The sequence below is a fragment of the Seriola dumerili genome, unplaced genomic scaffold (genome assembly GCF_002260705.1).
Source record: "Seriola dumerili isolate Sdu_G_001 unplaced genomic scaffold, Sdu_1.0 BDQW01000309.1, whole genome shotgun sequence".
Classification (NCBI taxonomy): domain Eukaryota; kingdom Metazoa; phylum Chordata; class Actinopteri; order Carangiformes; family Carangidae; genus Seriola; species Seriola dumerili.
Window position 1 is genome coordinate 369,742 of NW_019174564.1, and position 13,085 is coordinate 382,826.

General features: G+C 43.0%; 2 protein-coding genes across 3 annotated transcripts in view; both read left to right on the top strand.

Moving 5' to 3' along the window:
* The window catches only part of dennd4c (DENN domain containing 4C), a 32,663-nt gene extending 24,325 nt beyond the window's left edge, over positions 1-8,338 (top strand). For both annotated transcript variants that reach the window (XM_022758743.1, XM_022758744.1), the window contains 18 exons: positions 108-314; positions 458-586; positions 774-921; positions 1,069-1,218; positions 1,574-1,693; positions 1,802-1,927; positions 2,078-3,168; positions 3,397-3,589; positions 3,716-3,813; positions 3,914-4,089; positions 4,243-4,401; positions 4,533-4,731; positions 4,848-4,958; positions 5,069-5,206; positions 5,422-5,539; positions 7,117-7,273; positions 7,421-7,485; positions 7,757-8,338. In XM_022758743.1, the coding sequence (XP_022614464.1) occupies positions 108-314; positions 458-586; positions 774-921; positions 1,069-1,218; positions 1,574-1,693; positions 1,802-1,927; positions 2,078-3,168; positions 3,397-3,589; positions 3,716-3,813; positions 3,914-4,089; positions 4,243-4,401; positions 4,533-4,731; positions 4,848-4,958; positions 5,069-5,206; positions 5,422-5,539; positions 7,117-7,273; positions 7,421-7,485; positions 7,757-7,893 (3,522 nt within the window). In that variant the 3' untranslated portion in view covers positions 7,894-8,338. The remainder of the gene's footprint in view (positions 1-107; positions 315-457; positions 587-773; positions 922-1,068; positions 1,219-1,573; positions 1,694-1,801; positions 1,928-2,077; positions 3,169-3,396; positions 3,590-3,715; positions 3,814-3,913; positions 4,090-4,242; positions 4,402-4,532; positions 4,732-4,847; positions 4,959-5,068; positions 5,207-5,421; positions 5,540-7,116; positions 7,274-7,420; positions 7,486-7,756) is intronic.
* Positions 8,339-10,538: 2,200 nt separating this feature from the next.
* LOC111231628 (borealin-2-like) lies at positions 10,539-13,049 on the top strand. Its single transcript, XM_022758816.1, has 10 exons — positions 10,539-10,650; positions 10,757-10,888; positions 11,006-11,046; positions 11,141-11,204; positions 11,332-11,394; positions 11,730-11,787; positions 11,876-11,959; positions 12,076-12,157; positions 12,355-12,441; positions 12,604-13,049. Exons 1-10 carry the CDS (start codon positions 10,539-10,541, stop codon positions 12,646-12,648), a joined length of 768 nt encoding a protein of 255 aa, XP_022614537.1. The 3' UTR covers positions 12,649-13,049.
* Positions 13,050-13,085: the final 36 nt, after the last annotated feature.

Here is a 13,085-nt window from a genome sequence, read left to right on the forward strand (position 1 = left end):
ATCTGTGTCAAACTGGACCTATCATGCTTCTCATCCTCTGTCCACAGCATCTTGTGCATCTGCCATGTTAAAAATGCTTTAAATACTACATTTCCTCCACCCGACAGGAGATCAAGCTAGCCTACAAGATGGCAAAGCGCTTCTATTCCAACCCTCCGCTGTGGGCGCGCTGTCTGTTCAGTCACTGCTACAGCCTGTGGTTCATCTGCCTGCCAGCAGCCGTGCGGCTGGCCAAGTCTAAGAGCCGTGCCATGCAGCAGGCGTACAACGTCCTGCTGAAGATGAGGACCACAGAGGTGGAGGTGCTGGATGAGGTGCGGTCTAATGATGTGTAATCAAATTCAAAGTTCTTCATCGATTGCTTCATTGTGTCACGCTGTCATGATGCTTTTTGTGAATTATGCCTTTCCAAATCCATGTCTAATGAATGTTAATGTTTCCATGTCTCTGGCTTTAGGTGTGTTACAGAGTGGTAATGCAGCTCTGTGGTGTGTGGGGTCTTCCTGTTATGGCTGTGCGAGTCCTGGTTGAGATGAAGAAAGCTGGAGTACATCCCAATGCCATCACATATGGATATTACAACAAGGTCATATATCACATCACACTTGTATATTATGTTAAAAACAAATCTTTAGTTTGCAGAAGAGTACCGACACATGAATATTTACCAGAAAAATGAAAGAGAAAGAGCTCAAAGAACCACGTGTACCAGCATTCTCTTAAGTAACAAAAATTTTAAAGCTGGCTTCCTGCGTCCTCTGCTCCCTCTGCAGGCTGTCTTAGAGAGCCCGTGGCCGAGCCGAAACCGCAGCGGCCTCTTTATGTGGACCAAGCTTCGTAATGTGCTTCGAGGAGTGGCCCAGTTCAAGCACGCTCTGGACCGAACGACGTCCAAGAAGGGACCCGCACTTAGTACCACAGGTAGGGAATGGAACATGCAGTATGAGAGGGCTGCAGAATGGGAGAGATGTCTTTTTGCAATGTCAAGATGAGATCTATCCCACACTCCGTTTTTCTCTCATTCTGTCTTTTTTTTAACTCACTTTTTTTCTGTCTGTCCCTCTTTAGCTGCATCAATAGGAGGCTCAACAGTCACTGATGCTGACCGCTTGAGTCACGGAAGCGCTGACAGCTCGAATGAGGTTAACGGTGAGGAACATAACCTATTTGCCCACGGCCACGGCATGGAAGACACAACAGAAAACCACTGTAGTACAGGTACTGACTCCCCCGGAGCTGCAGGCCTCAAGCTCTCAAACCTGATAGTCAGAAAATGCAGCACTGAAATGTTTTCGAAGCCCTGAACATTGCTGAGATGCCATGCCACCAGCAGTCCAACAAGTCCTGCATGTTGCAAACAAATTCTCAGTTCAACCGAGATATCTAAACCTGTCTAGAAGCTGAATGAACTAGATGGGTAAAACTGTTAATTAGATCCAAGAGAGAAAAAGACAAAACTATTCAAGTAAGACCCAGGTGGTGGGAAAAAAAGAAATTGATATATCTTTTAATTACATCCTCTTTAAAATAAATATTTATATTTTGAGTACAGCATGGTTTGTGTGATCCACAGGAAGGCAATCTGATCAAGGCTACGGCTCCAAGGATGAGTTACACCAGGAGCTGGCAGAGCCTTCACACACAGCTGTGCTTTCAGCTGAAGAGAGGAGCAACGCAAAAGCACAGCATAACGGTAAGAGAAGCTACTTCCATTCTCATGTGCTGTATGTGTATGAATACCCCGTGTCCTTCTTGAGCGTCGATGCCGATGTGTTGACGATGTATTACTGTGTGTGACCAGGAGGCGACATTGCCGGCTCAGTGGACAGTGCAGTAGCAGTAGCAGAACTCCCCAGTCCTGTTGACGTGCTCTCACCTGTCCCCAGTATTGTGAAGCTGTCCACAGGGAGCTTCGACGGTGAAACGGGTGAGGAGGAAAATGAGGCCTTTAATTTTAACTGAAAAAATAATAATTTGTGATGAATAGATTCTTTTGTTTTGCGCTTTAATTATTCAACTTCAAGTTTAACTTTTGCAACATAAATTAAATAGGGCATTTCTCACACCTATTCTCCAGGTGCAGGGAAGCTGTTCAGGAGACACAGCAAGAACGATAATGTGTCTCTCCCTGATGATGATGCCTCACTAGCATCAGGTGATGTGGCCAGCCAGCCTCAACAGCAGCGGCAGAAATCCTTCTCCGAGCGCAGCTGTAGCTTCAGTGCTGAGACTCGTGCAGGAATGCTCCTCGAGAAAGGTGTGGACCACATGGCCAGCCAGATGGGAGCCGACGCTCGTATCCTGACTGCAGCGCTCTCTGCGGGCCAAAGTCCACCCCCCAGCTGTATATCCAAAGCACTTTTTAAAGATCTGGAGGAAGAGCCTGAAGAAGATCGGGGCTTGATACTCGGGAAGCTGCCAGCGGAAGAGGAGCCAGGAGCACTGGAAAAAGGGAAGGGAGATGAGAACGACGTGGAGGGGACTGAGGAAAAAATGGAAAAACAAGAGAGGAAGGAAAGTGAAGCAAACGAGGATGAGTCTGGGGCGCGAGGAGCGAGTCTGGAGAGGGCAGACGTGGAGATGGGTGCTGACCCACTTTCCCTCCTGATGTCAGAGAGCGAAGAGTCGGCCTCTGTTACCAGCCAGGAGCCGCCACGCTCCATGCCTGCTGTGGTGTCCCGCAACCTGGCCGAGGAGATCGAAATGTACATGAGCCTGCGAAGCCCTTTAGGTGTTAAGTCCTCCAGCATGGAGCTCCAGCAGTCGCAGGCAGATTCCACTGACGCGCCACAGCCCAAACAGTCTATGGAGCGCAGGTCCAGCCTCCCGGTGCCTCCTGTTAAAACCTCAACTGGCTCTTCGGGTGACACACCCAAGCATAGCCCCAACACTGTTACTCGCTCCAAGACGTTTGCCGCAAAGACAAAGACCCCCGGCAGCACTGCGGCTAGCCCAGGTACTAGATCGTCCTCACTGACGGCGCTGGTCAAGTCCTCACAGGGAGGGTCTCTGGGCTCAGTCATAAACTCCATTTCAGGCATCAAGATGGACACTCTGTTGTCAGGACCTAAGATTGATGTGCTGAAGTCTAGCATGAAGCAGGCAGCAAATGTAGCCAGCAAAATGTGGGGGGCAATGGCGTCAGCTTACTCCTACTCAGACGATGAGGTCAGTGTCCTTCAAGGATAATTCCAGATATTTAAAACATATTTTCTCAGCTTGATAATGAGCACAATTTACTGACTTGTAGTTCACAGATTTTTTCCTTAACCTGTAGTCACACATGGTAAAATGCAATGTAATGTAGCCTCGACCAAGGGCTTCAGTTTTGGAGAATATGAGGCATTTCCCTCATTCAAACTGAAAACTGAGTCCTCTATGTCACTTATTCTTCAGGACGAACAAGCTCAGGGTGGTGGTGGCTTCCCGTCGCGTCTGGATGAGCACATGTTTGCCGCACATGATGTCGATGAGAGTCCTGAAAGAGGCGCCATCCCAGGTTTGGTGGCCAACGGTTTGAACCAGAGCTGCACCAGCCTGGGCAGCAGCAGTGGCAGCAGTGACACAGGCCGAGGGACCCACCAGACACGTAAGCACGCACTCTTTGGTGTAAATACATGAGAGAAGTGCAAGAGATGGGCCTAATGCGCTTCTTCCTGAGGTTAACAGACCTGTGGTATCAGCTCTCAAAGTCTGATTGTGTTTCTATCTGTAGATCCAACTCCAGGACGAGCAGGCAGGGGTCCTGACTCTGAGCAAGGCTCCTCACATCACGCTTCCTCCTCGAGCATCTACCAGAACTGTGCATTGGAGGTCAGACACAACATATACAACCAACCACTGCGGTGCTGCTGAGCTTGTGCTGCCAACATGTCATATGAGTAACTGGGAGGTTATATTTCCCTGCTGACAGGTGCTGATGTCCAGTTGCTCCCAGTGCCGCTCCTGTGAAGCTCTGGTGTACGACGAGGAGATCATGGCGGGCTGGACAGCCGACGACTCCAACCTAAATACCAACTGCCCTTTCTGTCGCACAGCCTTCCTTCCCTTACTGCACGTCGAGTTTCATGACTTGCGCACAATGACCGGGTAGGAATATGTTGTCTTAGTATTTCCTATAGATGAGTTCCCTAAAGTGATCTTAAGATGAATTATACATATCATACATATAACGTACAAACTTCTTCTTGCTGGAAAAAGGGTTCTAGCAAATACAAATTAACAATGTTGTGTGATTTTCAGGTTCTATATGAACCCCACTTCCTCAGGAGACAGTATCCACAGCACCAGTACCCAGCCCACAGCCAGCAGCTCAGCCGACATTAAGCCCCCAGACCTTATCTCTTTCCCTGAGGAGGAAACTAGGGAGACTCCAGATAATCGTCCTGGAGCACAAAAGAGGTACCTCTTCATGTGAATCACTTGCATGCATTAGTTACACTTGGATTGAACCTGCAGGGATCAGTTCACAAAGTATTCAAAAGAGAACCACCTTTTCCTCACACTCACCCTCATGCCTTTTGTGTTTTTAGTCTGATTCGAGAGCCGGTGCAGTCCGACCCTCTGGGTCTACTGGAGCACCACGCGGCAGGGAAGCAGCAGAGATGCAGTGGGACGTCACTGACACGCAGCAACAGTGTTGGAGGTCCACTGCAGAGCCTGGACTACTCCCAGAGACCTGGACATGGTGTTTCCACAACCAGCCTGCCCTGCAGCCTGCAAGAGGTGTCGGTCAGTGCCACATACTATCACAAACTAGCCCTATCGCTTTTATTTATTGCAGGTAATGCTTTATCTGCAAAGCAGTGAAATTACCTGAGGAAATGCAATATGTGTGTGATTGTCAGGATGGCATGGGAACCAAACGACCAAACCCCAAGCCTGTGTCCGTACCGTACCTCAGCCCCTTGGTGCTGCGCAAGGAGCTGGAGACCCTGTTGGAGAATGAGGGAGATCAGGTAAAGTACTCTAATCACAGACAGTCTGCTTTGTAGCTTTATAGTCACACATGACTCAAGATCCTGAGACGTTTATTCTCTGTAAGTCCAACTTCTCTTTGTCCATCCAGGTGATCTACACCCACAAGTTCCTGAGCCAGCACCCCATCATCTTCTGGAATCTGGTGTGGTATTTCCGTCGCTTGGACCTGCCCACTCACTTACCTGGTCTCATTCTTACCTCTGAACACTGCAACAATGGAGTACAGGTTGGAGACTTAATATGTCATCTATCATTATTGTGTTTTTCTCTTTCAGGATGACGTTTCTTTCTCTTTCCCATTTTTATTACATTCTTGGTCATACAGGCCTGAGGGCGCAAAAATACTTTCCCACACAATGTCCTGTGTATTTTCTCTTTTAAGCTCTTTTTGTTAATAGTATCATATTGGCAGTAATATAACTGAAAGGTTTATCTTTGCAGCTTCCCCTCACATCGCTGTCCCAGGACAGTAAGCAGGTATACGTCCAGCTCCTGTGGGACAACATTAACCTGCACCAGGAACATGGAGATCCCCTCTACCTGCTGTGGAGGACCCTGTGTGAGTATGCACACAAAGACATATATCAGGCCATAGTGTTCTAACCCCTCTAAACACTTTAAATAACACACACATAAAGATACTATGCATTGAATTTGTATGTGATTATCACATCTTTTAACTTAATAGTATAATATAATAACATTATATAATAATATTATGTTTTATGATATATGATAATATAATATAACCTAATAGTAAAAGTTTTCATTTTACTAGAACTAACACTACCACTGGAGGGCGACCAAGTCAACAATTTAAAATCCTACATATAGTGGTTTTAGTGTGCATTGTCCAAGGGAAAACAAACATTAGTAACTTTTAGTGGTATGCATTGTTTAGAAATTCAAAATAATTTATCATAATGATTTATGCCAGTGTTTATACATATTTGCAATCATGCCTGACATGGCGATGATGATGGGTTACTCAAGTACACCAGATCCCACACATCTGCAAAATATCAAGGATAAGACAACAAAATTTCAAGACTTTTTTCACTATGGTCCAGGATGTAAAAAAACAGGATTGATGCAAGAGTACTGCAACATCACACTAACATCAAATTTGTATATGAAATACAATGTATATCTTTAGCAATAAAATTGGCAATAGAAACAAATCATTTGCACATATATACAAATTACTTGTAACTTCCAGTTTCTTGCACCAACTAATCTAAAGGAACAACTGCCCATATTGGATGCTCGGCAAACACAATTCGGCAACAATGCCTCTAATCTGAGTGTTGCTGCAACCTTACAAAAGTGGTCTTTGAGATAATGAGGGGCCTTGTTGTTCAAATTATGAACCAGACTGAGTTGTAGTTGTCTGGCTCTGTCTTTCAAAGGTAACCACCCAAGCTGTTGGAATTGCTGTTTGCCATTGTGTGCTCTTGAGTTAACATCCAACACAACTCTGACTAATTTGTTTTGAGAGAATAAAGTTTTGCTTAAAGTGTTTTTCCTTTTCCTTCGAGCAACTCAAAACAAGGGATTTGCCAGCAATCTTCAACTTTCTTTGCCAATAAAATGATCTTTTCTTGCCAAAAACCTGATTCTGTTGTTCACCTTCCCCGGAGTCTTTAATACCATACTCTCTCCATCCAAAGTATTTTCTAACAAACTCTGAATAGCTAAAAAAAACATTTGGGAGGACAGATCTGACCATCTAAAACAATACTGGCTGAATAGAGTTAATTTAGCTGTGATTTTGATCCAAATAAAATAATTAAAATTTTTGCCATAAGGGAAAACTAAATTTTTACTAGCTAGTTTTTAGTCTTGTTGGGTTCTTGACTCAACCTTCATTTGTTCTCATCCTTGTGTGAAACCAAAACCTCTGAGTCATCACCATATAAAAATACATTTTCAGTAAAAACGGACCTCAAATCATTTTCATGTAATAAAAACAAACAAGGCCCCAGAACACTCCCGTGTGAGACTCCACATGTTGGAAGTTGACCACTAGATAAGTGGCACTGAATCTCAACTCTTTATATTGAATGTGTGTGTGTGTGTGTGTGTTGTGTGTGTGTGGTTGTGTGTGTGTGTGTGTGTGTGTGTGTTGTGTCCTAGTGGAGAAGAAGGGGACATTGGCTCCAACAGACCACCAGGAGATTCGTACCCTCCTCAACACAATTGTTCGCAACATCCAGACCAACGACGTCTACGGACCAATCAACCTGCTGATCCGAGAGATTAAACGGCGTCCAGAGGGAGTCAAACGACAAAGGTCAGATCTGTTCTTCCTTTTTACTTCACCCTTTACTTCTCTCTATTGGTTCAAAATATTCTTTGAATGTTTTTAAACGCTTATATTAATATATTGTCAGTGAAAACACATCTTATGTCTCATTTATGTGTTCTGATACTCTCTCAGGAGCATCTATAGAGAAATACTGTTTCTTTCACTGGTGGCTTTGGGACGGGAGAACATCGATGTAGGTGAGTGAACCTGTGAAAGCCCACCACGCTGTTCTAGAGTCTGCAGTTTGTGAAAAAGATCGATATGTTCCTAAATGTTGTCATGCCGGTTTGATGCCTTGTGAATGCTGTTGCAAGCACCTTCATTTTTTTGGTTTATCAAATGTGAAACTGGTTCAATGTTTCTCTGTCTCTAAAAAAGTAAAAAGTTATAAACACAAAAAGTGCCAGAAACCTTTACCTTTGCTCTTCTGACTTTGCAAATCTCCGCTCCCTCTCTTTGTATCTGCAGAGGCCTTTGACAGGGAGTACCGCCTGGCCTACGACCAACTGAGCGCCGAGCAGCTCAAGTCTTTGCACCGCATCGATCGACCACCCACCCCCAGCATCCAGTGGTGCCTTAAAAGCTTTGGAGCTCCTGTCATCTGACCATGGACACCTGCAGCAAAGAAAAAAAAATCTGACTGGTCACATGTAAGAGCAGGGGGGAAGGATCGGTTGTGTGGCCTGGGGTGTGAGCGAAAAATTTTGTAATAAAACACCTCCAGTTGTCCAAACATGGTACTTCTTCTTCTTCCCCCTGTCCTGGAAGATGCCCGTTGTCTGCTTTTTTTTTTTTTACTACCTTATTAAGCTTTTGATAGGTTTCTAAGCAACTGGCTACAAATGGGACTGTTTCTGATATCTGCTTGAAGACTAGCAGTGAATCTTTTGGGACGAGCTGAGGTGCGTTTCTTTACAGATGGTGTATAGAATGATTAATCACTGTACAGAATATATTGACTGCCCCTATGGTGTAGACATTTCTGCTGTGCGTGTGTGTGTGTGTGTGTGTGTGTGTGCGTGTGTGTGTGTGTGTGTGTGTGTGTGTGTGTGTGTGCGTGTGCGTGTGCGTGTGTGTGTGTGTGTGTGTGTGTGTGTGTGTGTGTGTGTGTGATCATGGCGTCAGTTCCCTGTCTCGTAGCCTCTTCCTCACTTTGCTTAAGTCTGTCCCAAGTGTTCCCAGATTACATCAGTGTGTGTTGTTTGAGACAACTGTTCCTTTGTGCACTTTCTAAAAAAAAAACAAACAAACAAAAAAAAAACATACAAAACAAAACAGGAACTCTAGTCCACCTGTCTTTTTGTACATATTTTTTACTTGAGGTAAATCTAAAACCAGAGAAGCAGATTTTTTTTTTGAAGGCAACAAGTCTTGATGCCTTGACTGTTTGTGTGATCCAAGTCTTATTGAATGTTTCATTGTACATGTACAGGTTCAGAGTGAGGCTCTCTGTCTGTGTAAATACGTGCTGGTAGCAGACATGTAAACGGGAGAAGACTGTCAATGACAATCACTAATTATAATCACTAAAACTGATTCACAACATTCCACATTCCCTGCAATCAAAACAGGTCTTAAAGGAGTATTGATCTCTTCACCAACACTCAACCCCATGTGATTAAAACCTGCTATTTGGAGAGAGAGAGAGAGAGAGAGAGAGATCATTTAAAAGAAAATCCATTCGTTGAAAGTGAAAAGGCGTGCCACACTACTGATTCCCACTCATCAAAATAAGACACGTTCTCTTGCAGGGGAGCAGCAGCTCGGTGCAGTGCCTCACTGTCACAGTAATCAGTCCAGCTTGTGTTTTTAATATCTGCATTTTTAACAGTAATCCACTGTACTTGTTCAGCTAATATGCCTTATTGTTATTATAAATTAGAACTGTAACTAACATGTATTTGGGCTATTCTTTACTCTAGCATAGAATGAACCAGTAAGGTGTTTTAAATTGGGAATATTGTTTGCTGACAAGATGGCTTTTATGGTTTACATACAGTAGCTTTGAATAATATTGGAAGCATTATGGGCTTTATACTGCAAAGGACTTTCTGTACAGCTGATACTGTGTTAAGAAAGATCGACTTCAACATGACATTCCACTAAATGCTGAAACAGACAGGAAAAAAAGTAAAGTGCTGTGATGAATTGTTGGGAAATGGGTGTAGATGGTCCCACTGTAGCCTTGGGAGAGTGACACTGACTTGTACAGATGTAAAATATTCAGTTTGCACTGCATAGATTAAAACCTGACTTTAACCCGGGGTGAGGATGAGATGAGACCACCTCAGAAGATTAACAACACAGTAGTTTTTCCTCCAAAACAAAAAGAAATTCTCAATTATTTATTTTTGTATTATTGACATTTGGATTGCAGACATTAGTAGTTTAGCATTTTTATGACTAACAACCCCTCTTTCCCCTTTAATCTGTTTTAAGGGTTTCCACCTTGTACTGACTTTGTAAATTTGATCTCCTTACGGCAGAGGATGTACAGAAGAGACTGTTCTTTAACAATAGATTAAGTGATCTCTTACCGTCCTGTGGAAAGGAATTGAATGTCTACACTTAAGTGCGCTGCAATAAATGAATTTGTGAACTGATTGAAAATTAAATCTGTCTGTTTTTTGTCTCTGTTGATGGGGCATGGTGTTATTCACTGTCACATCAGTTACTGATTTTCAGGTCAGCATCAAATCCTTTTCTAAAGAGATTATCCTGTTCTTCTTTAAATGTATAACTTCCTCCATCTTGTTCATCTTGTTCATCTTGTCCTCCGTCTCTCTTCTATGGCCTTCACTGCCTCACCTGGGTTGACCTCAAAAGCATCACACCTGCTTTTCACCCAAGTGTCCAGGACACCCTGGCACATTTAGAGGGTTTCAGAAATGCAGGGCTACTTTTACTTTAACTTTGTTTTATTATTATTTTTACTTTATTATAAGAAATTCTAGTATTATTTTTATTTTTTGTATATTTAAAAGTTACATAGTTTGGCTTTGGAGCAGGAGTCATCTGTGAGCACCTAGCATTTTAATGAACACATTTATTTAATTTAAGGCATCTTCAGAGATGACTCAAAGTCCAGCGAGTTTTAGCTAACTGTATCCTTCCGCCAAGCAGCATAGCTCTCGGAGAACCCCATGACTGAGTTTCCAGTAGGCGCATGAATATGTTAATTACATGTGCAGCCTCAGGTGCGTGTTGTCGAGAAACGGGCGGCTGAGCCCGGGGAGTAGAGGAAGACAAAATGCCGGTGAGACGGACGAGAAACGCAGGAGATGCCCAGAGCAAAGAGCAGCTGAACCGGGAGATGCGACTGAGCAGACTGGCTCTATTCATTCAGCAGTTTGAGAAAGAAGGTTTGGTAGTTTCAGCTGGACAAATGCCATGTTTAACTTCACCTAGCGGTCCCCACCTTGGACCTAAACATGACGTTTTCTTTTTCTTTTCTTTTTAAACTTTCAGCGCAGGAACGCATGAACGAGCTGGCAGCTAAAATGGAGAACATGATGGCCACAGTTGACAAAATCTTTAAAGTGGAAATGATGAAGATGCCTCCTTCTCTTCAAAACACGCTCATAGGAGATTTAATAAGCGGTGAGGCTTTTAATCATGAAATTAAGAGGTTTTACTAATTCAAAGGTGTCAGCTGAGATTCATACCTTGTTTATTTTTCTCTAACCCACTCACCCATCAAACTATCCTGTGTAATAGAGGAGGAAATCTCAGCAAGTGAAGTGTCAATTGCCATGAAGGTGAGCTGAGTGAGTAGTTTGTGTCCCACCTGTTTCTAATTACAACACTTTTTATTTTTATTTGTATAACAGACATAATTGTCACTTCTTGCAGAATGAGTCCCTCGAAATGCACCAGCCCCTCAAAAGGGTACCCAGTAAAAGAGGTGAACCACTTTGTTTTTTTTAAACCAAGATAGTTAATAATTAATCTTGACTGTGCAAAAAGCACATGTGAAAAATCCAGCACAAAATGGTATCCTTTGAAATTAAATTTTAACATCATCTGTGCTTTTATTTTTGTAGTAAAATCTACACCAGTTCAATCTACCCCAGTCCAGAGGTCCTCATCCAAGACCTCTAAGGTAGGTGATGTAAATCCTCTACACCCCTGTGTGAGTTTGTGTTGGATCTCATTAAATGTAGTTCCTGGGAAGATTCTTTTGAGAAGAAAAGTAGGGGATGTTTATTCTTGTCCCATGGATTTCTGTTGGGTTTCACACATTGGTTTATTTTTCCGTTTAAAGATTGAAATGTTTGATTAATGGACAGAGCTGAAGTAACTTTACAAAAGCAATGGCGCATCGAGCATCACATCCGGTCCTGGTTCTTTCAGTACAGTACCCATAAGTCATGTTTCATCATAACCAGCATGGTTTGTTTGTCTCAACGTTGTTCATCTTTTGTTCTTTATTTTTAGGGAGGAAACGGGACAAAAAGGACCAGAACATTAGCTGGTAGTAACAGCACTGGAAATCTCAGGTAAGACTGGGGTGTAGAGTGAAGTAGTATGTAGCGTATTGAGTGTGAGGTTCATGCTGGCTTTGACGTTGCTGTTGGTTTTCTACAGGGGCTCCACAGTCACTGCCAAAAGAACCCAAAGCCGCTTGACCAAGACCAATGACCAGACCGTACCGACCAAACCTAAACTCAGGTTTAGGGGTTTGCATGATTTAACCTGCTCATATTTGTACATGTTGCCACTACAGACAGTTTGTTGGAACTTCGTCAATAATGAGGAAATGACCCGTGACTCTCATGCTGTTCCAGGTCTGTCGTCTCTGCTGGTGATCTACACTGTTCAGTGGCAGGCTCTGCTGCACACATCACTGTGACCACGGCACAGGGGCAGGTTCAGTACTGAGTGCTTTTTATCCTTATCTTCAGACCCAAGGAGGCAGTTTCCCCACTGCCATGATTCAAAGTTTTGTACACCAGACATGTCTGGATCTACTGCTAATGTCTAGTTTTAGTGTTAATGCTGCACTGAATTGTCATCAGATTCAAGGCTTGTATATATGTTTTCTACATGTGGTTCTCTCTTTCTAGACTGTCAGCTTCTCTGAAGAGACCAAGGATGAAATTAACCTGGACTTGCTGGATGACGTGGCGTGGTGTCAGATTCAGAGGCTGACGGTACGGTGCTCATGTTTAAATGTGACTTATTAGTGTCAGTTAGTTCCTTATCAGAGCAAGGGACTTGGTAAGAGCCTTTTTGAAATATACTGTTAAATGTTTGAAACGTACCATTGTAACAACTGGTCATCTTTTAATGCAAATTGGATTTTGGGCTTTCAGAATTTGATGGAGTATCTGTCCAGGCGAGGTCCCTGCCAGCGATGAGTAAAGGTGTCTGAACATCACTCTGACTGGGATTTTTCTCCACTTACATTTAAAACTTTTTAATATTATGGTATTCATTTAAAGAAGTTTGGTTTAATACTTAACCAGATACTATAATAAGCAATAGTTATGCTTTGGTTGTGTTAAGTATTTTAAAAAATATATAATAAAGCTTATTTGTTATCCTTCATGACTGACTACAAAATGTTTGTCTGTAAAATGTGAAATCACAAAAAGGCCTACAATTAAATTGGCGTAGGTTGACCAACGGTTCCAATATCATTAATGTATTCCAAGGTTACTTTTCGAAATGACAGTAAAAGCAACTAGAGAGGGCTTTTACCTAAATTTGAGCCCATTTTTTGTTTAAAAACAATCTAACTTAAGGGAATATTGATCATCCCTTTGTAAGAATCTCACAGACAAACAAAAATTTA

Bases quoted from the DNA above. Each gene is read 5' to 3' on its own strand.
- LOC111231628 (XM_022758816.1), top strand. From the start codon at position 10,539: ATGCCGGTGAGACGGACGAGAAACGCAGGAGATGCCCAGAGCAAAGAG. The intron at 11,395-11,729 runs GTGATGTAAATC...ATTTTTAGGGAG, and splicing joins ATCCAAGACCTCTAAGGTAG to GAAACGGGACAAAAAGGACC. The intron at 11,788-11,875 runs GTAAGACTGGGG...GGTTTTCTACAG, and splicing joins AACAGCACTGGAAATCTCAG to GGGCTCCACAGTCACTGCCA.